Genomic DNA, 27,892 nt, shown 5'->3' on the forward strand with positions numbered 1-27,892 from the left:
TCAATCTCGCCTCATTGGGACATCAAGGAAGACCAAATCTCTTGATGGGGCTTGAAAATATGTTTGAAAACAGCATGACTCAAAACAGAGATTAGCCTTTTCACATGGGGTCCTGAGTTCTCCTTCCACCCTCATCACACCAGGTTCCCTGCAAAGGGAGTGTGAAGGAGGGTGAGCTGGCTTGACTCTAGCCTCCCTCACTTCCTCTTGGCAAAGAAAAGCAACATGGAACAAGAATATTAGCATGTCAGTAACTGAACAAATGGTATTGGGAAGTCCTTCATAAAGGCACAAGGGAGACAGTTACTTTCAGGAGTCTGGGCAGAGCTGACTGGATTGACAGTGCAGGACATTTCTTTCATTAATACAAACAAAACTGTTTATTTATGGCACTATCCTCACTTCTAAGTGCTTTCTGAAACCAGAGACATCACATGCTGACTTTCTTGACAGAAATCTTAGCAATTCTTCCTTTTTCACACATGTAAGATGTAATAATATTGCTATGTGTCTTCAGCATTCTGATTTTGGTATTATCATTTATTCAGTGGCTTCTCATGTCTGCTTTTATTACGTAACCTAGTTCTAAGGAGAAGAAACAGCAGCACTCAAAAATGAAGAAATGGGTAAATGTGTATTAGATGAGACATACTACTGCTATCAAGGAATTAGAAGACACACTGCAGTTCTCTTAAAAATTCACATTTGTATCTAATGTTATATATTAATGGCTGTTTTTTTTATTAAGCAGTATGAGTTTGAAACAGCAAGTTTGTGCTCCAATGTTAGAACTAGCCTTGTAAGACTAAATAATATAATGTTGTATTATATCTACTATAAAGCTGAGATACAGTTGTGGCTTAGAAAAGAGACATAACCTCTATTCTTTAAAGTTGAAGATAGACATTTTAAAAATGCATTGAATGATTTATCTGAAGAAGAAACATGGTAAGTCCTGTCAGCAAGCACAGCCATCACTAAGTTCCTCTCAGAAATTGCATGTTGCATAAAACATGCAATTGTCTGTTTCAATCAATAGTGCTGATGTATTCAGTGGAAAGTTAAAAAACCCCAAATTAAATATGTCAGCTTGATATTTTTCCCTACAAGTTCTCATTGGGTAGGGGGCATACCTAACTGGTTTGAATAGAGAGGAAGAGTTTTAATTGCCTTCTGGCCAGCCTTGCCTCCAAGGATCAACATGAAGATGTGAGAGAGGCTACTAGATCTTCAGTTTGTGTCATATTGAGAGGAGGAGAAGCAAATATGCTTTAAGAGAGAAATATTTGTATTGCATGCTGCATTGTACCAGGAAATGTGGATACAGAGGCACTTATGCAAGGACTGGATATCCCAAAAATATTCCCAATAAGACAGTTCAGAAACAATTAAGAACAAAGGGAATGTTTTTTGTTGCTTGAGTATATATAGTATGGGAAGATTAAAGACATTGCACCTGTATGTCACAGTTTGCAATCAAGCTTTGCATGTGATTCCACAAAAGTCAATGCAAGAACATGACAATTGGCTAAACAAAAGTGCTTGAAGGAATATAGTTAATTATTTTATAGCCACAACATTCTACACTCATGAAGTAGCAGCAGAAAAAGCAGAAGGTACCAAAGGCTGTTGATAGTAAAAGGATAAAAATACTTAAAAAGCACTATGATACCAAGGACATTCAGATAGTGTTGCAATTCAGATCACAATTTTGTACAAAGTTCTGGTATTTGTAAGAAAGCAGAATCAAATTAGAATGAAAGCCCCAAAACTAGAAGTAAAAAGAACCCTAGGAATTTTTAGATACTCATATTATTGAAGTATAAATGGGATAGAAAAATGAACACAAATATTACAGGAAAATAACTCCCCATGTTACCAGAAATGGCACAGAAATAGTAACTATGAAAACTGGATTTTGAATCTCTTAATATACAGTAAAAGTGCAAGTGAAGTGACACTATTATTAGGATATAATTTTCATCTGATCAAATTAAATACTTGCTTTTCAGGATAAATTACATAGACTTTTCCATAGCCAAATTTCAGTATTTTCAGCCAATTTTCAGTATTTCCAAGTCAGACTCCACAATGTATTAAGATGAAGCAAAAGAAAAACTGCAAAACACAATCTATTCTCTGTTGCCAGCTATTGACAGTTACAGATGATGTGCCTGGTACTCGGGGAAACTAAACAAGTCCAAGCCAGAGGCAATATCTGACTCTGTATCACAGAGTTTTAGGGAAACCACAGCACTGAATGCATTGCTAATAAAAGCACAATATGCAAACTCTGCAGTACAGAGTGAAAACAGAGTTTTGCTTGCAATTCTCTGGAGTCCATGAATTACTGTAAGGATTTCACATTCGGCATGATTTCACCACCTTTCCAGAATAGCTGGAAAGCTCGTTAATTTAACTGTGGGAGCAAAGTAAACTTGTAAGGACTGGGCTTACTAATGTCACTCTCTTTGTGTCCTATTGCACAGCCTTGAAGACAAGGATTGAGTGGGAGAGAGAGGAGGAGAAGGAGAAGACAAATGAGCTCAGGGCATGAAGTGTCGGGGGAAACATTGGATGGACTGTCAAGAGATACAAGAGGGGACTGTGAAGAAATTCACTGCTGGGAAAGGAAAAAGCAGCAATGTCAAACACACCTTAGGGAAATAATGGGAGATGTGGGAAGGAGCAAGATACAAGCTAAGAAAGTAAGGAAACATAGTGGGAGGTCTGGAGAGCAAAACAGAGTAATGGAAGAAAGGCAGTGGATTTCCAGAGAGGAGGAGCCATCTTAGTCTGGTTTAGATTGCTGCCTGCTGATACTGCTTCTAAAAGATGAGGAACAAAAATGAGAGAAAGCCAAAAAGAGATAAGGAACAGTGGCTACTGGGATTGCTTCATGTCAGAGGAGAGCACACACAGCCTGAACCTTCCAGAAGGGCTCGAGGGGGGGAAGGAACACTTTCCTCTTTACAGAGCCTGCAGAAGCACCCAGGCAGTGAGTGCAGAGGGACAGATCCCAGATGCCCACCGCTGGGTGACCAGGATTTGATCCACAGCAGCTGCAGGGAAGGAGTCCGTGTCTGTGAGATGGGTGCTGCCTGCAGAGCAGCCTCTGCCAGCTCCTCAGGCAGCCTGGGGAGCACAAAGCCTCAGGCAGGGCTGCAGGGCCAGGGCTTGGATGGACACCCGGCTTACAGGCTGGGCAACTGCACAGGGGCACCTGCAAGGCTTTTCAGGCTTTTGCTTCTGGTATTTCAAAACTTAGCACAAGAGAAATCGCTCTTTTTGTGTGCCTGGCTTGGCTATCTGTATGCAAACTCAGAATGGAAACTGCTGCATAGAAATAATGCCATATAGGCTAGCTAGAAGTGTCACTTCCAAAATGCTAATATGCAGATAATTAGTTTAACTTTTAAGATTGATCTGTTTAAATGTTCATATTATGCATACGTAATATACAGTTATAGTTAATAGTTTCCAGTTCAGATATCTCAGAATTTTGTAAGAGAATTTGATTAGGCTGATTACTTTTATACCTTGTTTAATACTATAATTTCATTATCAAACCTAATCTGAGCAACTTTTAGCTTCATATGGCTCCACTGGTTTTTAGTATGCATGCATTTTCAATCACTTTTGTAAATGTTCTGTTAATACCATTTTTATTCAGCAAGTTTCTCTGGAAACAGAGAACAGTTACTATGAATTTGAACAACAGTGCTTTAAAAAGGTACACATTCCTGAAATATAAGGTGTCAGTTTTGTTGAGTACACTGTAACCCTTAGCAAAACAGAAATTTGCAAATCCATTTTGCCATAAAGATATTAAAAATCCCCCAAGTCTGTAAACAAACAAAGAAAGCAGATTATATGATATCCTAAGTAATTCAAGCTAGTACTTACAATTTCACTGTAGAAACCAAAAAGAATGTAAAAAAATATTTCTTGTGTGTCAGTCCTTCCCTTCTTGAGGGAAAGAGGAGACAAAATAAATTATAGATTAATTAGTGTCCAGGCTAAAATTAATAAAAAAAAGTAAATTTCTTTTGGATCTGATATTAGTGTGATTTAAACTGTGGAAAAAAGCCATGAAAAGAAACAAGACCAAATGCTTTAGTACGTGCCAGAGCAGTGATTGCCAATTTTTGGGATGCAATGTTTTTGCAAGTATCTCCCCTTTACACTGAAGTTCTGAAAAAGGAAAAAAGAAAGACAATCATTTTCATAAACCCACTCTCAAGCCACTGAGAACTCAGCTGAAATAAGTCCTTGAGATCCATGCTCTCCTTATACAACCAGATTTGCACAGGAGAATAGTTATAAAGCTATTCCTGAGCTGCTCCTAAGGCTGAACTTTTTATTACTAAACCCACAGTATTTTTCCTCTGTATCTTCAGCCACTTAAACAGATATGTGACAACTGAATGGTGAAAAAATCCAGCTGCACTAAAAGCTAGTTGAGAAAAGGCATTTCTAGTCCATTGGACATTCCAACAGTTGAGTATTTTTAACTGTGAAGGGAAGAAAGTATGAATTCACCATGGAATGTAAATTCTATCCTTTTCTCAAAATATTTTGAGAATTTGAGTAATAGAGTAAATAAAAGGCATAAAGAAACTGTGATATTAAAAGGAAATGCATTCAGCAATGAAGCTGAAATATTATGCTATGAAGTCAGAATGGTCTCATAATTTCTTATTCTTCACTTGATATTTGAGGTATACCTTTCCATTTTAAAAAGGCTTCCTTTTTTTCCAACAGAAAACATTTCACCTGAAAATGTTTTAGCCCATACTACTTACAAACATGAATATGCAGAAGCTGAGAGAGATGCACACTTGTACATCATGTCACCCCCACACAAACTCTTCTATGATAATTCAGTCTATTTTGGCAATAGTAGCAGAAATCTCTTGAAACCCAGTGTAGTCAGATTTAATGTTATAAATCATCCAAATCATCAATACCAAAAGTCACAATAATACTTGATCTTAGAATAAAAAATGGCAAAAGAGTTGTGTTCACAATTATTTTTTCCTTCAAAAGGAAAATATACAGACATAGATTTGGTATATGGGGATTTTATGTTCAAAAGAAGACAGCAGCTATAATGATTGATGGATATTTTTAAGAATGCTGTTTTGGCAAGAAGAATAACACACTGCCTTCCCTTTGCCCCTTATTCCCTGTAGCTTTACATAATCAGTACTATTTTTTATTTTTGGTTTTACCTTGTACAGAGCATCATAGTAAACATTACTGGAAGGGACCTTGAGAGGTCATACAGTCCAACCTCTACCCCAGGGCAGGATCTGTTCTTCCTGCATTTGTCCTGAAAGATGTCTGATCTGTTTTTAAAGACACTCCATGAAGGGCAAGGGGTCACTATCATTGTTGTCTGCTCCAGGGCTCCAAAATCTTCACCGTGAAGTTCCTCCAAATGTCTGATCTGAATCTTCCTTGTTGCAATTAAACAGATTACTGCTTCACCATGGCTACAGGGATGAGATAAATATCTTTGCTTCTGCAGAAGCCTCATACACTTGCACATTTGGGGAGAGTGAAATTGCCTAGCTTTTTCCATAATTACTTCAGCTTGGGAATTCTAACGAGACATTGGTTGGAGGTAATTGTTTAGGAAGTGCATAAGCAGCAGCTTGGAAATAATACTAATACTTACTGAGGGGAATAGTCTGCCCTTTGGGCTCTTTGTAAGCCAGCTGGACATAACCTAACTCACACCCAGAAAGTCTGCATGAAAGCAGATCAGGTGTGAAAGATGGCTATTTACAGACTTGGAAATAGCAATGTGCTCCATGACACACAGTACCCTAACTTCTCCCTATGATGAAAACTACATACCCATCAGCCACAGCACAGTGAATACAACAGCCCCTTCTCCTGTGATCACACAGATACATTCAGGAGCCACCGGCTACTGCGGTACACCACAGTGGGCTACACAGAAACTGCATGCACCTTGGTGAGAAATTACTGCCCTGATTAAAACTCTAGGTCCTCAATTAGCCAGTATGAATGCCAGCATGATTTAAAGTGCCTGCTGTACCCAGCAGATCCCTTAATTTCTGTACAGGATTTCACTGTCCCCCAAACTCTCTTGCCCAATTTGCCTATTGGAAACAAGTGGCTGTGTCTGTCAGAGTAAAACATTGACTTTACTCTCAGTGGAAATGGATGGCTATTCTCAGCCCACCTAAAGCTGTGCTTTGGTCTCTCAGCATACATGACAGGGCTAACTCATGACAAGGAGAATACTTGCCCTCCCAATCAAACACTTTCTCGTTCCTCTGTGTACCCTTGCTGTGCTTCTGTGTCCTCTTGGCAGGACCTAAAAAGATACACAGCAGATGCACCAAAGCACAATTAAATATTACAGATGTGTGCTAATGCTTTGGGAAGGTGCCCGCTACCAAAGCCCTGCCAATTTACGGATTATTGTAAGAATACCTTTAAAACTGGCAGCAGTGCCATCCCACCTGCTGTCTTTGTCAGGGATCAGCATTTCTAGCCCTGTCTCCACTTCAGGACACAATATGCAGTGAAGCAGCACCTGCTGCTCTTGTGCCTCTGATGGGCATCTGTAAAGGCTGGAGAGTAGATACAGGTGCTCAGAGTCCTCCTGCACACTGCCTCTGCCAAATGTACACTGACAGAAATATGAAGTTATCTCAGAACACAGATGTTTGGCTTTGCTGCCACTGCCTGACACTGGCACTTTATTTTCTTTATCATGTGTGTTGAATTGAAAGCTTTTTCTTAGGCCCTGACCTTGGCAGCAGTTGCTACTGCATTTCATCACAAAGATATGAGAAAAGAAGAAGGGGGGAAAAAAAAAGAAGAGTGACTTACTGAATTTCCATGATGCCCTTTGTAATCTTGAATAGTTCAACTAGAGGCCCTCTTAACAGTTTTACTTATCACACTAACACTACATCTTCCACTCCTTCCTAGATACCTTTTTACTCAACCTCATCAGGTCTTTCATGTGAGTTAAAAATACACATATTTTTCCAGCTGGCAGAGACAACTGAAAAAAAATCTGTGTTAATTCTACATTGACCTTTTTTGAAAGAATGGTTTCTGTTTTAAGCTGCATTTTTTAATGTTTTGTTGTATTATTTGGCAGTTCACATTTGGAGATGAAGTTGTCCATAAAGCCTGTATGTGAATTCTTTAGTTCTACTATTTTATCTATAAATTGTCATGATCTTCCTTGGTCAATATAATTGAGGATGCCGTAAAACTCTTTGCTAATCTGTCCGTTGTGAAAAGGCATTGATGACTTAATGAGCGTAACACAGGCTGAAGCAATTCACTGGAAAGATTTTTTCTGAGGTTGGTAAAAGTGCAAGTCCTACTGTTCCAGCAATACCTCTTGCTGTTGTGTTTGCACCTGTATATGACATGGTGCTGGTGGTTTCTGTTTCATTCCTATATTCCCATGGCTCACATTTCTTTTCTCAGCATCCTCTGACTGGGTCCACCTGTGTGAAAGCCTACTGTTCTGTCCAGGAGATCCTTCCTGTGTACTTGCCACTCAGTGAAACACAATCTTTTACTACCCACCCAGATGTTATTTTTGCATTAAAGATCATGCAGAAATGCTTTTACTTAAAAAAAATAAAAATAAAAATAATTTTTAAAATGAGCAGCGAGGATGAATTTCTTTTCAGTATTTGCAGCAGAAGAATGTCAATCTAATGAGCAAGTGGGATGAAAATGTAGTTTTTGATGCAAATCTACAAACCCATGGTTGTCTGAGTTAAAAATTTCTTGACAAGAGTGAAATGTTGTCTCACTATTATTTCAATATATAAAACTGAAGTTCAAAATAATGAATTCAAAATTATTCAGACTCAATGTTCAGAAGAAGTCAGACAAGTAAGACAGAAGATGACAGAATGGGAAATTAAAGTACCATTCTGTGCTTTTTGTTAACAAGGGTCAACTTTACAGATACTTCACCCAGAAATACTTCAAACGGATATGCAGAACTCTACAAAACTATAAGGAATGTATCTGACTTTATTTTATGTACTTACTCAAAAAAAGTGGTCCATCCAGTCTCATCGCTTTTAGTTGCCAGAAGTCCACTGTTGCCATGGTAGGTAAATAAGACCAGCTCCTGCCCTTGTGCAGTCATGCTTTTCAAACATCCATTGGTGCCTATGGTCAGCCAGATGACTTGGTTATCAGGAGAGACCACTCTTACAGGCATCCGGTTGGGATCCCGCCTGATCCGAAGAGTATTCCCATTGCTGTCCGTTACCGCAGTAATATCATTGTCATTGCTGTAGCTAAAATTGTACAGGTAGTCTCCAGTGACCAAACTCACAGTGTACTGGTGAGTGCCATTGACATCAAAGATGTACAGCTCTTGGTCAGTTGGAGAAGCAACTTCATAGAAGTTCATTGAATTCATTAAGGGTTTGTTCTTCGACACAGCCCGGATCCTAATGTTTCCCAGATCAGCAATATACAGGGTACCATCTGGAGACACAGCCAAGGAGGAAGGGGCATTAAGTTTGGCATCTTTAGCATAGCCATCTCCATTCTGGTAACAGTCACAGTTAACATCATTTTTGCAATCACACTCTGAGGGTATTCCAGCAACCAAAGAGATCTCTCCATCAGTTGTGACCTGCCTTATCCTGTTGATCTTTTTTTCGTCCGTTTCTGTGATGTAAAGCACGCCGCTGTAGGACACGGCGATGGCCGTGGCTGACTCCAGCGTGGTCTGCACGGCGTGTTTGCCCACCGTGTACTCCACCCCGGGCACCTGGCAGTGCATCGGCCTCCCCGCAGCAATGCGCACCTGGCGGTTCTCCGTGATCTGCAGAACCACGTTGTTATCCAAAACATAAATGGAGTTATCCATTGGATTGATAGCTAAGTCTGTAGGCCATTCCAGACGAACCTGAACAAACACAAACGTTTTGTTAAATGGCTAACCAGTGCAGATTAAATTAATTAATTAACCTTCTGTTTTAGACACTATTGTAAGGATGTTTTCCATCTGCTGTAAGCAATCACGACTGAAGAACTTGCATGAATACATGCAGCAAACTAAAGCTTTTCAGGGAGGCAAGGGGAACAATATTCAGGCATCCATTTTATTGAAAAGAAAGCCAGTTGCATTGAAACTATAATACAGGCTGAGTTTCCCCTCCAATAAATGCAATACTTTTCTGTATCACAAATGCATAAATAACTATAGACACAGATATCAGTGTCTAAATACTTGTCAACAGTATTCATCTTTTATTTTTGTAGCAGCAAAAATAACATACTACCTTCCGGATTATGAAACACTGTACTCCATTTTTTGAACATACCACTACTGACATGTCCCTTCTACCTACACAAGTTTTTAGGACAAATAGGAAAGTACAGGGGTTTTGTGTAAATCCTTTCATTCACTCTAGTAGGCTAAGAATGTCAGCAATTCAGACCACATCAACGTGCCAAGATAGTTCTAACAGATATGCCATTCTCCCAGTATTTACTACCAGGCTTAATGTTTCCTGCTTATAGTTGTGCTGTTCTAAACCAAACTGAACTTTATGGGCAGAAAAATTGAATACAGCAGCATTTATAGTAAGAGAAGACAGTGCAATTCACACCCGTGCAACAGGTTGCTTTCTCCCCCAAACCTGCTGTTAAATATCCATCACACTCCACACAGTTTTATTTTAAAGGGTGTGAAAGCTGCATGTCAATTTCCATCCCCAGTTCAGCTTTCCAAATTAGCAGCAACTGAAAAGTACCTGGCTGATGTGCATGCTGGTGTCACAGGTTAGAGGTCGTGCTGAGGTGAGGTCATTGGAGCCAAGCAAAGTTGATATTATTCCATTCTGATCCACTTTCCTGATCATGGTTCCATCAACAAAGTAGATTAACCCATTCTTATCTATTGCTATTCCTTCAGTGAAGCAAATAAAAATTAGTATTTTATTTTGTTGTGCCAGCAGTGAATATATTATCTATAACTAAAGGTATAGGTAGCATGTATCTAGTGGAAATTGTATGCAGAAAATCTGGTCTCAGGAAGTAGGTAATAATACATCTTGTTAATGTATTTTGTGTGAAAAACCAATATTCAGCATGAAATCTACTACTGTTGATTGCATTTGCCATTCATTTGCTTTTGTGTGTTGGGAAGGGACTAGTTTTTTAGTCAACTTTAAACATGGGATAAATGCAACCAAAAGCAATGCTCATTTTAGATATTCACTGCTGCCTGCCAAACACATAATCTAAATGCTATTATTGAGTGTTTAAAAATGCTCAATAATCACTCAAGCCAAATACTTCCTAAAAAATCAACCCTAATTGATTTCAAAAAATAACTCCCCTGTAGCTTTCTCCCTTGATAGAATTTCTACTTGGAAAAAAAATCACTCAAATCCCCAATTTTTGGAGCCAGCTATTGAATTCAGTAATTAGATATGATCATGCCCCCAGCTCTTAACTTCTGTGTTATTTTTATGTTACAGAGGGAGAACTCTTTTTACCTTTAGGGCTCATGAGAGTTGCCTCCACTGCCTTGCCTCCATCACCACACCTTGCCTCATCGAATGGCAGGCACTGCTCCCCTGTTCCTCCAATCACCTCAACATTTTTGGTGAGGTCTTTGGCACCGGTGAGCGACTTGGGCCGGTAAATCCTGCGCGTGTTTGTGTCAGAAACGTACAGATCTCCCGTCACCGGGTCAGTAGCGAGGTAGTATCTGTGAGCTGGGTTGTTGCTGTAAAATGGAATTATACATTGCATATGCTGTAGTTAATTGCACCTGACATTGGATCAAGGAGAAAACAGTTTAATTTCTGTGCAGTGTGCAGTAACGCAGACAGAGTTAAAGTCAGTGGTGATGCGCCATGCATAGGTAGCACAGGTCATGGCCCCAAAATGGTTTTGGTCCACATTTCTCATCTGTGTCACAGGCAGCCCAATCTAGATTAATCCTCTGGGGAATGAAGGTCCAGTTTGTCTTTGATGCGCTCAGGCCGGTTCAGGCTCTCTTATTAGAGACTGCAGATGTCTCTCTAATAAGCCAAGTCAAAATAGCGGAGTTTAAAACCTTCTGAAACTTCTGGGAACCTTCGTCTACTCCTGAATTTTGCAGCAGGAACCCAGTCCTCACTTATACTTTGTTGGTATTATCCTGTCTGCTTTATTATAATTTATATAAGGCAGCTGGGGTTCATGGTTAATGCAATTCATAAACAGATAAGACAGAGTTTGAATGATGAGTTCACAGGCAAGAGATAAGACATCATTCATAAGTATTTGTTTAATCCACTGCTTTCAAATGCGTGATACACATGATTTAACACATTAGGAAATGTCATCTCTTCCACCAGAGACCAAGCAGAGCTTTTCCATTCTTCTAAAGTCAGAGTCATATTTCAAATAACTGTACACATTGGCACAAAACCGCTAACTATGCCAGCACAGTCTTTATTACAGTGAAAATATATATTGCTAACCATTTTCCCAGAAACGTACATTTTGCCTCTCCACTGGTGCCACATAATTGAGAATTACTTCCCTGCTGGTTAAAAAAACAGCCCTGGAGATTGCCTTTTGTGTTGATATATTATGATGTAGAAACTTAACCCACTGCAGTTGGGATTCCTGACCTAATTCATGGCATGAAGAGCTGAAATAAGGTCATGTAAATACATGAGGTAATTTCAGATGCTCCCCTCATGGATTGAAGCAGAATGTCAGAACAGTCACTTCTGATGTTTGCAAAAGCGCTGCTTAAACAGATCTACCAGTCTGGTGGTAGCCAAACATCTGTTCACAGAATGCTATACTTCACGTTTTGTAAATACATAACTGTGCTAATGTAACACATTTTTATGTACTGCCACTTGGAAAATGCAACAAGAGACCAACAGGAACAACTTGTGAACAAATTATGTCTTTTAGCAGGGACAGATTTTTATAGCTATCCAATTACAAAAACATAGAAAAAAATGTGTTGCATAAATAGGATTTTATTTGGTTTTAAGACTTTTAACATGTTGGTTCAGAACGAATGAAACCAAGTAAAACAGACTAATGAAATCAAATACACAGTGATTAGCACCTCTTAAAAAGCTCTGCTATTGCAGTGAGTGTTGTACAGCATGTCTGAAAACAATCAAATGCTTACTTTAAATTTCTGTCTGTTACAAATCTATTATTGCCAATGTGCTAAATAGTTGGAAGGTATTTTCAAAACCTTAATTTATGCAGTGATCATTTAATATGATCACTATGTAGTGTACGAATTATTTATACCTCCATCGACTGCAAATTAAATTATACTCATTTGCATGATTACTTTGGTCTTTAAGAAACTTTGCAAACACTTCAAATATAAACACATTGCAAGATGTGAAATGTGCAATTAAATTTTATTTCATTGTAATTTAAAATAAAGTTCTTCCTTATTCTACTGAAATCTAAATTACTGAAATCTCTCTTTAACCCATGTAACATTGCCTCAATCATATTTTCCAGCCATTGGAATAAAAAGTCATCAAATCACAAAGTAAGTAATTTATGCCTAACACAATTACTTATTTCCAAAAATAAGTTTTTAAGCTATTTTATTCATAAATATGAAGATGAACATTCTAATTAATTCCAACAAAAAAGAAATCAGGGGATAAGTTTTCATGGTACATAGTGTATCCTCATTCAACCAAAAATATACCTGATATTTTAAATGCATTTTCTCATGTCATTAAAAAATCCCTCCAAGTTTAGAAGTGCATAGGATATTACTACCAAATCAATAGAAACTCTCCATCTTGCCATATGTAGATGGCTAATGGCTCCTTTCTGAGCTGATACAACAGGCTTAACCTCAGCATTTCTTTTCAGGTGAAGGTTGAACAGCCGAGGAGGCTTTAGCCCCCAACAATTTATGGGAGAAAGACATAATCTGAAGAACTGAATAACTGTCAAGTGAAAACAACATTTGTTTTCTAGCCAGAAAACATCCATGAGCACTATGCAGATCTCAAAAATGGTACAGGGACAAGCAGCTAGCAGCTGGAAAGCTGCAGAATTTATGCAATTTCATTGTACCCTGAAATGAAATTAGGCTTCTGCCTTCTACCAATAACAACAAACGCAAAGAAAGGAAATCTCCAGCCCATGACTTATTGACTCATTGAGTATTACCTAATCACTTTCAGTAGCCTGCAAAACATGAAATTACATACCCACACTGGCCCCTGTAAAGACAAATGTCTAAAAATTAACTTGTTCTGTCTATGCCGAATAGTAGTACTTTGAATTGAAAGTGGGCATACATGTGCACAGAGCTGTAACAATGTATTTCCCTTTGCTTTTATATTGCTTAGGCAGATCTTTTAAATCTTCAGCTGGCAGATCACCTGGGCTATTTTACATATACAGATTTTTCCAAAATACTCCTCCTGCTTCAGTTCCTGCCTCTCTTGCCTTCACTATGTGCCCTCTAAATCATATATCCCCTCAAAGCTGTTTTTATGTTTTGTTAAACTTTTTTTTTTTTTTTTTTCTGGCTCTCTGCCATAGCCTACAAAAGACCTCCCTGTCTTCAAAGTCCTTCTAAAAATGACTTCTTCCATGAATGTCTATCAGCATTAATCACCCACAGGCAGCAGTGTGTATAAAGACATCATTGCAGCTTTGAGATTGAAAAAATGTGAGGTCTCTGGTACATGAGAGGAGAAATTTGATCTGCATTCTCTCTCTAAAAGAGACTACAGGCTTCTTGAGATAGGAGACACATCACACTGTGCTGAAGTACTGTGTTTATAGGCCAAGAAAGGTGAATGCTTGAATAGACAAGAGATCTGAACTAGTATTTAGCCTCATTCAGTAGTTTTACTTGGGGAATGCATTTTTAGTGCATTTTCTTCTAATACCTAACAATTATCTTTTGCAAAGTGGTCTGTTGAGGGCTATTTTCAAAACTGCAGTTAAAGCAGAAATCTCCTCAGCAGTCAGAAAGGCTTGCCAGTGAAACTGGACATTTGCTCCCTTCTCCTCTTACAGGCCAGACAGATGTGCTTCCCTCCACAGAATTTCACAGGACACTGTACAAATTCATGCAGCCAAAAAAGGTATTTGGTCTCAGCCCTTAGCTGGAGAGCCCATGGCAAGGAAATTTGGTGGATCCTAATAGTTTACATGTCTTCAATAAAAGGCAGCTAAATTAACAGAATAAAAAGCTGCCAGGGGATATTAACCATAAAGGTTAGGCTTAGGAAGTCTCTCATCAGCAAATCTGTAAGGCTGAGAGTGGACACCAGGAAGATGTTGTATGATATGAGAGAAAACTCAGACCCATAATAAATCTTGTTGGGCTGCACAGTGGGCTCCACACCTCCTGCCTACTGGCTCCACAAGTGCTCCTGCAGAGCCAGCTCTCCAGAGTCCTCTATGCCTCATCCTACCTCAGGAGGAACCCCCACAGTTGCTACAAGGCCCCTTGCTGTTGCTAATTTGTGTGGTATGATTGCAATTTTGCTACCCAGAGCTTCTGCATGCTTAGGCATGAATAAAGCAGAAAAGCTTCAGTATTCTCCCTCACCAACTTTTCTTACATGCAGTGATCCAGTTTCTCAAATGCTGCAGTTGAGGCTGTCACCACAGTTCTGCCAGAGGCAGGAGAAGGTGGTGCTACTAAATCACAGCTAAACAAACATCAATATGCATTCACTCTTTAATCCCCTTTTGTACACTCCACATCCCCATTTTAAGTATTATTTCACGTTCTTTGCCAAGACAATGTCCTATCTGCAATCACAACTTTGTGATACCACAAGGGATATAATTATTTTATGAACGGTGGAACACATACAAACTAATTGTAGTAGTGAAACCCCAAACCCACCAAATAGAAGAGACTGCCTCTGAGTCATTCCTGCAAAAAAACCCACAGGGCCAATTCTGATCATTAGCACTGATACAGACACCTTATTCAGTCATGGAATTTTTTACCTAATGCATCTAAAATGCATTTTTGAAAACACCTTCCTCATACAGAAGTATGCCCAAAGAAAAGTGAATTTAAAAAACAAGGACAAGAGATATGACTCTGGGATTTGTTTATAAACAAGGAAGGAAAATGGCAGCAAAAAGGAGAGAAAGGTACCAGTGGGACTGCTTAGCTGTATGCTTAGCAGTTCTGCCACAAAGGTTTGCAGGGTTTCATGTCTGCCACAAGATTTTACATGGCTGGTTTTTTTTTTCTCCTTATCAGCACCAGCTGCTGTGGTGGCAAAGCAATTCTAAGCATCCACCTACTCTTCTGTTCTTGCCATTATTGTAGCAATGCCAGGATGGATGAATGCTCTACCACAGTCCTCTGATTACTGTTGCTTCTATGACCAATTTTGTGAGTCCTGGTGTATTTTAAAAGGTTAACTCCTGGAGTTGTGTTATTGCTATTTCAACTTCCATTATTAAAAAAAGCTCACCTTTAAAGAAACAAATCTGTTAAATGAGAGCCTGAAAAGAGTCAACATCAAAAAGGTAATGAAATGAACTCCCTTGATACTTTTATATGCCATTCTCATCATATTTGGTGCATCTGATTAATGAGTGAGTTTTGATCGGATCAGCAAAAGCGCTGCCAGCAAGGAGTGAGCAGAGATGAGGGAACAGCAAAGGAGGGCACACACAAGCATAACAAGAAGCCTGACTGTGGACAGAGAGTGATGAGAAAAGAGGAACTCATCGGAAAGGACGATACAGCCTGACAGTTGACATAACTAAAACATATGAACTCATTATTTTTGAAAAATACTCTTCTTTTCTAGTAATACATCTCAGAAATGACTTGCCCATTATAAGCATTCATTTGTTAAAAAAGAAAGAAGAACAGTTAGAAAAATATAAATCTTCTTTAAGGAATGCTTACCTATGTCTAAAATCTTTATTTCTTGGTGGGAGCAAGTAAAAAAGAACAGAAAAACATTATTAGACAAACATTCAGAAAGGATGTTAAAAGATGAGAAGAAGGCAACATTTATATCTATCATTAGTGAAGTGGTGAATGATTGTCCCTTGTCCACTTACGTTGACCACATATGTTAACTCTTAAAATCTGCAGAATTATTACTTTGGGTAGATTAAATTTCACATTTAGATAAGCATAGTTAAAATATTTTATGAGGGTAAAATTTTTTCATTTCAGTTCTAAATACTTTTAAAATATTCAGACTCAACTTGTTTTGTTCCCAAAAGCATTTGCAAACTCAAATTTACACGCTGTCAGAAATTTATCCAGTACTTTAATTTGCCACAGTAACTCATAACTCCAAAAGTCCAGGATGAGGAAAAAACATACCTTAGCTCCAGAACACTAGTTACATTTCCAGATGGGAATATCCGCCGAACGTAGTTGAAATCCCCCACGTACAGACTGCCATCTATCCCACAAGCTAAGGCAACTGGAGCCAGTAATTTATTACCATCAGCTTGACCATTACAGCTTGGACAGGAGATGCTGCGTCGTCTCCCGTTGCCCATAATGCTACTAACAACTGGGGGTTGCTGAGATATAAATTGATTTTCACCATTCCCTTTGTAGAGGATTCCTGCCAGATAATAGAGAAAAAAAAGAAACCAAAACCCAATAACATTTATAAAAACTCTGAATGCATACACATAAAACAATGCAAAAGAATTCTAAATATTCTTTTAACTAGTTAGTGTAAGTTTAGTAATCTTTACAGTTTTGAAATAGCTCAGAAAGAACTGAAATTCTAATGTGCTTTATAAAAAAAGAAAAAGAATATATTTGCAAATTGTATTCCTAAAGTCTTGTATAACTAATTATGAATATCATGTCAAATGTAATCTGAAGTGGATTACTGTTGGAAATTGTAAATATTAATTAAAGAGCCACTTGAAAAAGTTGTAGATTGCCTCAATTTTACATTATAAAAGATTCTTTACTCAGCTCACAACATAAGTGTTCCTCTGGCAACAAAGTCTGCCTCAATACCATATCTGCAGTTATAGGCAGTTATTAAAAATGTCAAAACAACAAAAAAAATGTGATGCCAGGCCAACCTGCCTCTAAAACTTAATTCTGCTTTGAGGTATGAAAGAAACAATAATTTTGTGAAGACAAAGCAATGTGCCAGCAGTATTTTTCTTCCTTATAGCCTGTGTAGGAAATCTGAGAGGAAAAATGGACACTTTATGCTAAATCTCCAGTCTTGGGGTGAAAAAAAAAAGTGTGTTAAAATGTTGCCAGGACCCTTATTTTTCAATCTCATGATGAATCCATTAAGGTGTCCTCTACAAATGGTCAGCTATTATGGTTCTACTCATAAGTCACTGTATGTATTTCCATGGTAAATCCATGTAAACCACATGTCACTTTGTACTGCAGAGAGATCTGGGTTTTATTGATTGCATGCCCAGAGTTTCATGCAGTTTGGAGCTGAGGGATACAGTAATCTTTTGAGAAGTTTAGAAGAAATTTAAGATACATTTCTCTTTCCCTCCTCACTCCCAAAGTGCATGATTTGTACAGAAAAGTATGAGAAAAAATACTTGCTTCCTTCTTTAAATGTTTTAAGTGTCTTCACTAATTTTAATGTTATAAAATGCAAGAGATTATAAATGTAAAACCAATATATGTGATAAAATCGGAAAAAAAATGGTTTATGGAAAGCTAATGGCAAGTAATCTAAATAAGTAATCTAAATCAAAAGAGGAAGAATGTGTTTTTCATGAATAGTTAAAGCCAGAATGCATTAACAGTATACGAAATCCCCTCTCCTATGATTACATCATTTATGACAATCATGGCACTATAATTTTGCCTGAAATAGCTGAGTTCTACAATTTTCATCAGAGGAATTCTAGAAGTCAGCACAGTGCACTATTGCACCTGATTTATTCTGTCATTACCTTGAAAAATTGGTCCTTCACATTTCTCCTCTATTATCACAGACTAAAAGATGTACATTAGACTATTTACTGCAGTAGTTTGGATTTCCGTGCAAACACTGCGTGCACTCTTTTCTGAATACATTATGCATCTCATCCACCTTGTCATTACAACCCTCCACTTGGTTTATTCAATTAGACACATGACAATTTGAAAAGTCATTACTTGTCAAATGTTCTCTTAAACATAATTTAAAGCCGTAATCAATTTACCCAGTGAACAGAATCAATCTTACACATATATTTATAATTATAGCTCTTTAATTTTTTAGATGGATTACTTTATAATAATTTGCAGAGGTTTGGGTTGGTTTTTTTTTTTTTTAACATTTAAAATTAGGTACAGTGACAACTTTTCCATTTGGTTATCTTGTTTTCTTATCAATCAGAGGCAGTGTTTTAGGTGTGGACTACTGTGTTACACATAATAAGCTTGTGTACTAGGGGGAGACCTTCATGGGACATCAAGTAGTGGAGAAGTGACAATCTTCCTGATAATTACTCTGGATTCCTCTCTTGCATGAAAATCCAGTGCTACCAGCTATTACTTTAAGCTATGTGACTATTTACTTCACCATCTCTACGTGCTTCCAGCCAAGTTTTTCCAAATTTCTTCCTGTTCAGTGTTGTGCTGAGGTTTCCTTGGCATGGCACCCTGCAAACAGCTGCTGAGCAGCATGCTCAACAAATATACTTTGATGCCAAAGTTACTGTGCAAATTGCAGCTGGAGAGAAGAGTGGGAATATGAGCAAGCAACAGCTCTGCAGACAGCAAGGTCTGTAGAAGGAGTGGGAGGAGGTGCTGCAGGTACCAGAGCTGAGATTTCCCTGCAGCCCATGCAAAAAACCATGGTGAGGCAGCTGTGCCCCTGCAGAACATGGAGGTCCATGGCAGAGCACATGTCCACCTGGAGGGCCCACATCAGAGCAAGGGGATGCCCTTGGAGGCTGTGACCACTGTGGAAAGCTCATGCTGGAGCAGGCTCTTGGCAGGGCCTCTGAACACATGGAGGCAGGAACCTGTACTGGAGCAGGTATACACTGGAGCAGTTGTGAAGAACTGCAGCCTGTGGGAAGGACTCACACTGGAGAAGTTCATGGAGACTGTCTACTGTGGAAAGGAGCCCATGCTGGAGTAGGGAAGAGTGTAAGGAGTTCTTCCCCTGAGGAGGAAGGAGTGACAGAGACAGGGTGTGATGAACTGACCACAGCCCCCATTCCCTGTGTCCCTGCACCACTGTCAGTGAAGAATTCAGGAGTAAAGATAAGCCTGGAAACAAGGGAGGATTGGGCAAGTTGTTTTTAAGACTGGTGTCTTTGTCACTACGCTACTGTGATTTGACTGGTAATAAATTAAAATAGTTTTCCCAAGTTGTTCTGTTGTGCCCATGACAGTGACTGCTGAGAGATTTGTCCCTGTCTTTATCTCAACCCATGAGCCTTTAATTCTCTTTTCTCTCCCCTGTGCAGTTAGAGAGTGACTGGGTGGCTTTGGTGTCTAGCCAGAGTCAACCCACCACAGCATATTCAACACAGACTGTTTGATGAATTTATTCATGCATATGTATTTATAGGATACAGAAGCATGACATTCAATGTAATTCACAGAAAAAAAAAGAATATCCTGAAGCTATTCCTGCAATGGAAAGGACTAACAGGACTATCGAGTCCAACTCCTGGCCCTGCACAGGACAATCTCAAGAATGACACCATGTGCCTGAGAACCTAACACTTCTGCCAACTCTGACTGGCTTAGTGATGTGACCACTTCCCTGGGAGCCAGGGAAGCTCAAAGCATTTACCATTTGCAAAATGTTCTATAATTGTCCTTCTTTAAAAATAGAGCGAAAAATAACGAAAAGTTTGAGTGAGAGACCTCAAGAGCAGGGCAGTGGAGCAGTAAAACTTGCAAGTAGAAAATGAACTCCTTACCATTCTGAACATCCAATACATGGTGCTTATCCAATGTCCAACCACCCATGTTGGAGGCATCCAGTTCATAACCCTGCAAAATGGCAGTCCGCTTTTCCCACAGAGTTAGATCCAAGCAAGACTCATACTCGTAACCTACAGACACTGGAATTGCAGCACATGTCCTCATTAAGTACAGGATCTCATTCTGAAGAACAGTTTAAAGAATGTGATTTCCCTAAGCTATGTGCACTATTTGCTCTCCTAGGACACATGAAAATTTCTATGGCTTCTTAGTCGTGTTGAAAATAATAACCAGAACCTTACGTTATTAATTTTTTTTAGCTATTAAGAGTAAGTGAATTAAGACAGATACAGAGGAAAGCCATTTTGTGACATAAGTCAGACTGCTATTTTTCTTTACTTAAAGTACACAGAGTGTACTTTACTAAACACCATATGTATTACTAAATACCATAATGTATTATTAGGCTACTTCATGGAAAAGAATAGAAGTCAAAACCATCATTTTTCATGTGAATGGTTTCTTTTTCCTTCTGAAGGAGTTCTTTTGCTATAATTCAAAGCTTAGATTAGTATCTTTTAAATAAGTTTTTAATAAGTTTTAACATCCACTGATATAATTTTATTCTACACTTTCTACTAAATGGATACTAGCATTTGAGGTGTGCTTCCCTATGTTCAAGACAACCAGAAGTGCAAAAATCCTCTGTAACACATACCTACAGCTTCAGATAATCCATAGACCCTCTGATTGTATGCATCAGTTTTATCCCATATGAAGGTGTATGCTAGATTTGGAGATGCAGGGAACCATTTTTGGAAAAGTCTTCCCACCACTGCCACCATAAGATGAACCTTCATTAAATTAAATGGTATAACAGACTGGGTCATAGTAATCTTCAGTACAGATTTATATCCTGCAGCCCTGGAGCTCAAGTATGATAACTTCAAATCAGTTCCTGGTATTGTTGTTTCTTCATGGAGCACCTACACATTGTTAAGAGAAAAATACAGTATTTAAATTATTTGGAAATTCAACAAAACAATGCAGCTATCATAAATGGCTGCCTGCATATTACATGACAATCCATTTGGAAATAAAATCTATACTTGGCCTTCATGGTTAAAAATATATAAATAAATAACAACATTTCACACTTTTTCTAAAAGGTCAAGTCTAAATTCTTCATTACACTGAAGCTGCTCAGTTGGTACTTTCTGCTCAAGCATTTCAAAATTATCTCCTTTATTTTTATGGGAGTAAAGGAAGCAAGAGGAAACATTCCAAAATGATTTTTCTTGAAGAGGCAAAAAGGCATCTTTCAACTAAGTGAAAATTGCCCCTTACTATGCTGCTGCCCATGTCCCAACTAATAAGCCATGTGTAATAAAGACAGAAGAGTTTGAGATTTGGGTTGTGATGCCTAATTTGTCCTGTAGAAGCAGGAAGAACTTCCAGGTATTTTATTATTTGCATTACCAGTGGAGTGTAAATACTTTAAACTAGAGCATTCTTCCATTTATTTTGAAGACAGATAAGTAGGATGCCTCAGGGAAAGTTTTTCCATATTTTCTGATCAATATTCACTACTCAGATATCAGTTTATCATTTTCACATTTCAGAAGTGGAATGAGCCAATTTTATTTTTAAAAGGTTCCTCCCCTCCTCTTCCTTGTCATTTCCTCTGAGCTGAGGAGCTTTAGTGGGTGATGGATGGATGTGAAATGTTTCTGTGTAATGTGGATAAAGGCAGCCTATATTGTTCTATGCCTCAGTCAGAACATAAACACTGCAGCCAGAACTTGGAGTGAACAGCTACCAGGTATCCTGGTTTATAGAAACAAACAAAAGAAGAAAAGAAATGTATCTAGACATATTTGTAAAGGTAATGTTTTTTTGGTGGGAGAGTGCAAAGGTTGCAAAGGATGCTGAACCATAAACCCAGAACCTTAGTGGTGTTACAGGAACACTCTTGGGAAGAGAATTAAGAAAGGTTTATTTTACTTTTCTGTCTCCTGGTTCTGAAGTTGGAAGACCAAACACTATTTAGTTTTAGTGGAAAGCAAACTTCAGAAAGAGGACTGTCATAAAAAGCTTAAGACTTTAGTGGGATCAAAATCTGCCTACTACACAAGTGCTGATAGCTCTCAATGCCAGAGAAATCCTTGGACACTGCTTCTAAAAATTGTATTGAATAGGGTGAAATAATGTGGTTGATGTTCAAGGAGGGCAATATGTGCTACACCATCCTCTCTATCAGCATTTTTGTTGGATCTAAAAAAAGGTTTGTACAGTACTAATTATATCTACTGCCTTCTCAATAACAGTAACAAAAATTCAGAAATACTATTTTGACTCATTGTCTGGCATTATAATTATTTACATCTGATACATGTAGACATGAAACTGTTGTTCTCCAGTAAGACTGTAATAGAGCTGTAAGAAATAAAGTAGGAATTGGACGATACAAGACAAATGAAATTACGATTTTTAAATTCTTAATTCTTATTCTCTGAATATTTCTTTGTTCCCCAATAAGAACCTGGCTGAAAAGAAATGAAAGTAGTCACCTTGAAGGAGGTGAGCATGGCCCCACTTCTGTTTGTAAATCTAGTCTGCTTTCCCTCAGCTCAATATACAGACAGTGTCTAATCCAGAGAACAGGCAAATCTTTTCTACATGAACAAAACCACCTCTCTCTAGAGAGGCAAGTGATTGTGAACACATTCCTTTTCTGAGATGTTGAAGGAAAAGCACAAACCACCCAGGAACAAAAGACAAATTCCTCCTCAAGACATCAGCAGGACTCTCATATACCGCATATTAAAACTAGTCTGAGAGATGGAGGTCTCTGTAAGCAAGAGGAGAAAAAGAAACAATATGCTCGTAACAGGACACAATTTAATGGACTTCAGTGGTCTCCTGTTACGACCATTGCTTCTTTTACAACTGCAACTGTGGAAGAGCAGTGTTAAACACATAGGTGGTCTTCCAGTACTCTTGGCTGAGATAACAGGCAATAAAGAGGACACCTTGAAGTTTCAATTTTCAAGAAATTCCACTGTGTATTTGGATTACTATCAAATTAGAAACTAGGACACTCATGCAGTTCTCAGCAAGGTTTAAAACAAAACCTAAACCCCTATTATTAGTTTCTGCAGAAGCCTCAAATGGCTGCTGGAAATCTGACTTATAACTTCCCTTTTTCCATAAAATATCCCCTGTAGTAACTTATTTTCTTGAGAACTTTAGAAATATATAGGTAAGGTTATGCAACTCAATCTCCCTCCCAGAATCAAGCATTACAAAGAGAATTAAACAGTTTAATGTTCATCCAAAAAGGTAAATCATCAGGCACAGCAGAGAGCTCCTATGGGAGCCATGACAACACATCAATTGTAAAGCAATCGGGAAAGTCACCAGGAATAAAAGTCACATCAGGAATCACCAACACAAGCAAGCTGTCTGTATTTCACCTTTTCCAGAGTGAGTATCAAACTACCTTCAGAAAGGCTGATACCCTAAGGGGACTGAGTTATTGCCCAAGCACCAAATTCTAATGGCTGACATTTTACTTATGGATGATCAACCTTCTCCTAAAGACAGCGATGAAATATTTAATTTAGGGGACTGAGATAAGGGTCACCTCAATTTTCACAGAGTTTGTTGCTGTCCTGAGAGTTCGAGCAGGTGTCCAAGTCACATAAATTGTGCAAGACTCCTCGTCTCTCCTGGCCAGCAGGACTAAAGCTCTCCAGGCTCTACAATGCTTTCCTGCTCCAAAATATGATATGATTCAACTGACATACTCTGATGGTATTCAGAACACTGAATAAGTAATTCAGTTAGGGGGAGAAATGCCTGCTGCATTGTTGTGATTTTTCTTTTGGCAAACTGAACAAATTCAAAAGAGGATTTAAGGACAAATTTCATGAACAAGTGCAAACTTTAGTCTTAGTGTCAGAAAAAGGTTGTTTGCTGAGAAGTAACAGCCAAGCTGCTGCATTAAAAAGTAACATGATCTAGGTTTGAGAGGGGAAAAGATGGCATTTTTAGATACTGGCAACTGCTGCTATTACATAAAGACTCATATTAAGGAGTACCAAAATTATACTTTTAAGTAGAAGCTGAAACTGCTCATTTCAAGACAGAAAAAATGTTTTCCTTTCCAAAAAAAAAAAAAAAAAAAAAAAAAAAAAGAAAAGCCTTCCCCTACAACTGAGGCTCTTAAATTGGCATTTAAATCAAGGAGAAATAAAAAGGATAAAAATACTTGTTTTTCTAGACTTAAAACATGGTTTAGGTACCACAGAGAAGAGGGGTAAGAAAAGGTCACATACATATAGAAATATAAAAATGTGTCTACAACAAAATTAAAAAAAAAGGTATGTATAAAGTCTCAAACAGAGAGTAAAAGAGAAGAAAGCCATAAAATATGCTGGAAAAGAAGGAGATATATAAATGAAGATATTCAATTCCACAAATAATCTCCATTTTTTTCTCAGTATGAAGTTGAAATTCTGAAGATTTTTGGTAGGTAAAATTAGGGTGCAGCATTCACAGAACACTAAGATTTTTAGTATTTTTAGATATCCTATTATGTTGTTAGCTTAAATGTTAAGATTGGTTAATTTCTTTGCTGAAAATCTAGCCACTCTGAAATTACCAATATTCTTTATTAAAAATATTTTTAATTATTTAATAAAATAATTTATTTTATTTTTAATTTTATTAAATAATTTATTATTTTATCCTGAATTCCTCTGAATTCCTAAAGAAATTTTGCCAACTTCTGCCACACTACTGCCAGTAGTGAGAGTCTGAGGAGAAGAACCTTGAATATATAACCTGAAGAAAAATACCCAGTTTTCATTCTCTCATATACTTGAAGTGATGGAAACAAGAGGATCAGGACCTGCAGAAGGCATCTTGCAAGCACATGTAACAGTGGATAATAGAAGTTTAGGAGAGGGAAACACTCAAATACTTAGTTTCAGAAGTGCTCACTATGACTCACATGGGTTTCTGCCAGACCACATGGCAACATATGGAAACCAAACATTTTAGAAAATTATTAGGAAAAAGAAAGAAACAATATTACCTAATATATCAAAGCAGCTCCAGCTTAACCTGAACTCCCTCATCTGAATGCAGTTTATTGCCTCATTCCACACTGATTAATCTCAGCTACTTAAATCTAGGCAAAGCATGGTAACTTGCAATTAATAGTAGATAAAATCATGCCTAAGCAGTCCAAATTTAGTTAACATGTTATTATCAACCCTCTTGAGTAATGATCTGCTGGGTCTGTGATCACCTCTTTACCCACTGTGTTTGTTTTTTCCCCTTGCTTGCCCTTATTTTTTTTTTTTTTTTTTCAATTTTCTTTCATGCTGCTCCTTTGGCACAGACTTTAATTCCCCCTCTGATCAATTTGGGATTCATAAGTCACTAAGTACACTCTTGGAAACATTATCTCCAAGGGATGATGAAGCACTTCAAGGGATGATGATTACAGCAGCACATCATTTTCTCCTGCAGTACATGACAGTTGAGTGCTGTCACAGCACACGAACAGGGTGGCTAATAGTGACTGTAAGAACACAGGGAATGGCTTATTTCTCTGTGCTTTCCTCCAGCCTCACAGACTTTAGATTGGCATTACCCCTTTTTATGTGGAAAGATCAGCAGCAGTTCCTCTGGAGCTGAACATACAGTTTTGAATAGAATCTGGTTCTGCCCATCTTTTATGAAATGAGTGATTTTTTCAGGTGACAGACTGTTGAGCATTATGCATTTCTGAGGGGAACCTGACCCGAAGGGGTACATGCCAGTCACAGTTGTGCAGCTCCCACTTGCTGAAGCAGAAAATTATGTGTGGGATATTTATACATGGGATAAGCAAAGAATATAGAATAAAATGCTGCTTAATGTTTTTTTACATAGTACTGAACTGGAGTTTTGCATACAGAACAAGAGTACCATTTTCCCTCATCATAAATCACCCAGCAGCACCAATTGCCTAGAATCCATTGAGAATATCTTTCCTTCCAGCTGGTTTCCTAGGGAGACAACTTGACCCAACAGTCTTGCCTATCAGACCTCCCACCTCACAAACTTTGAACCTGGTAGACAATTTCAACCATATTTTACGTAACAGTAGAAATCTCTAAAGATAATTCAGTTCCTTTATGTTTGTAAAAAAAAGGGTTCTGGTAGGGAAGTAGTATTCAATTTGGGACCCCCATGAGAAAGAAGAAAAGGCTGAATGCAGCTTGCAGGGAAGGACTGGATGTGACAGACATATGGAATTACAGCAGTGGGTGGGAATTAGTAGGAATCCAGACCTCATTAGTCCCACTGCTCATGAAATAACTTGTTTACCTAGACACTACAAGTGTTTTTTAAAATTTCTATTTTCTGACATTCTTCTATCATAACTTTTTTCCTGATTTATATCTCTCTAAGCCATTTTCCATAATTTCAGGAACTGAATCTATCATCTGTTGCCAAAACAAGTAAATCAGAGCTGTTTTTCAGTGGACTCTGTTTTACAAATACTTTCTTTTAATTGACTTGCAGCTATCAAAGGCACAGAAATGATAGTGAGGATAAAAGCAACAATTTCCTAGCACAGTCTAGATTTGTATGAGTGTTTAGTTGTAATTCTCTTACATCTTTCCTTTAAAACTGCTCCTACCATGAATTGCTTAATGATTTAGCTCTTTTCTTAAGAGCTCTGCATGAAAACATTTGAATACATTTTCAGTGCTTCTCTTGAAGAAGCAAGGACATTTCTTAGTGAGTATGAAAAAGAGTGCTCTATGTAATTATGACATTGTGGAAATAGGGGCGAGAGAGAGAGAGGGAGGCAGAAGAAGGACTGCTTTACTAGGAAAAGTTCAAAAAACAACACTGTGACACATATTACTTCTTAAAATGCAACTGAAATGCTTTAAGAGCCAAGAGACTATTAATTTTACTAGTGATTATTATTTGAGATGGAGGAATCTAATATACCTGTCCTGGGAAAATGAAAAAAAACCAACTCATTTCAACCACAGCTTTTTCCACTTAAATCAAGGTTGGGATGTTAAGTCTTACTTTTGGTATTCCAAGTTCTGAAGAAGTTAATTAGACCACAAGCTCACTGGCTTGTTCTTAGTGTTGCAGAGTTCTTTTACTTTAAAAAAAACTCTTTGCCATACTATTTATTAGGACTTTCAAACTTGTGTGTCTTTAGAACACAGTGGAAAAACACCTTATGTTTTCAGACTCTGAGGTGACTTCTAACAAGAGGGCAATCCTAAAAGGCCAATTTACTATAGTGTGTCCTTTATATGGGCCAGTGATTGAATGGTAAACACATTCTGTAAACTAAGTGATGCAAACAAATGTAAAACTGATGTATACACAGCTTTCTTACTTTTCTTTTTCAGATGTAATTTTTAAAAATAATCCCATAGAATAAATAAATTAGTCTGAAAATAATCACATGTTGCAAATTCCTAGCACTTACTCAGCATTACTTATTTTTGAACAGCAGTGCACTGTTTTCCTCCTGGTTGCTGAACACTAGCCTGGGATAAAATGGTGTTTACTTGAAGCACACCTTACCTGTGTCTCTGGGATGATAGGACTATCTTCAGGAGAAATTCTAAAGAAAGTGGATAAAGGTGATGACACGATAACAGGGTTTGGCCTTACAAATCCACTTAGATCACAACTGGGAATGTCATTCTCTTCCTTCTTCATGACAAGGGTATCCATGACATAGAAGACATTCCAGGGAATCCACACTGTGTGATACTGTGTCAGGAACGGCGATCGCTCGAACACCAGTGTCAGAGAGGCGCCACCATTCGCTACCAAGTCAAACCTAGGAAAAAACCCCAAGAGGGCTAGCTAGTCAGCAAATTCCCAAAGCCATCCACAGCCTCTATTTTACTGATTGATTCTTCATTCCATTGTTCT

General features: G+C 38.1%; 1 protein-coding gene across 3 annotated transcripts in view; it reads right to left on the reverse strand.

The window, feature by feature from the left end:
• Window positions 1-27,892, reverse strand: part of TENM3 (teneurin transmembrane protein 3) — a 960,849-nt gene that overhangs the window by 26,647 nt on the left and 906,310 nt on the right. For 2 of the 3 annotated variants that reach the window (XM_079305926.1, XM_079305928.1), the window contains 8 exons: window positions 27,536-27,797; window positions 20,637-20,904; window positions 19,915-20,058; window positions 16,367-16,616; window positions 15,938-15,958; window positions 10,539-10,771; window positions 9,792-9,946; window positions 8,067-8,941 (listed from right to left, as the gene is read on the reverse strand). In XM_079305926.1, coding sequence (XP_079162052.1) covers window positions 8,067-8,941; window positions 9,792-9,946; window positions 10,539-10,771; window positions 15,938-15,958; window positions 16,367-16,616; window positions 19,915-20,058; window positions 20,637-20,904; window positions 27,536-27,797 — 2,208 coding nt within the window. The remainder of the gene's footprint in view (window positions 1-8,066; window positions 8,942-9,791; window positions 9,947-10,538; window positions 10,772-15,937; window positions 15,959-16,366; window positions 16,617-19,914; window positions 20,059-20,636; window positions 20,905-27,535; window positions 27,798-27,892) is intronic. The other variant, XM_079305927.1, reaches the window with a different exon arrangement.

The sequence above is a fragment of the Erithacus rubecula genome, assembly GCF_903797595.1.
Source record: "Erithacus rubecula genome assembly, chromosome: 5".
NCBI classification, from domain to species: domain Eukaryota; kingdom Metazoa; phylum Chordata; class Aves; order Passeriformes; family Muscicapidae; genus Erithacus; species Erithacus rubecula.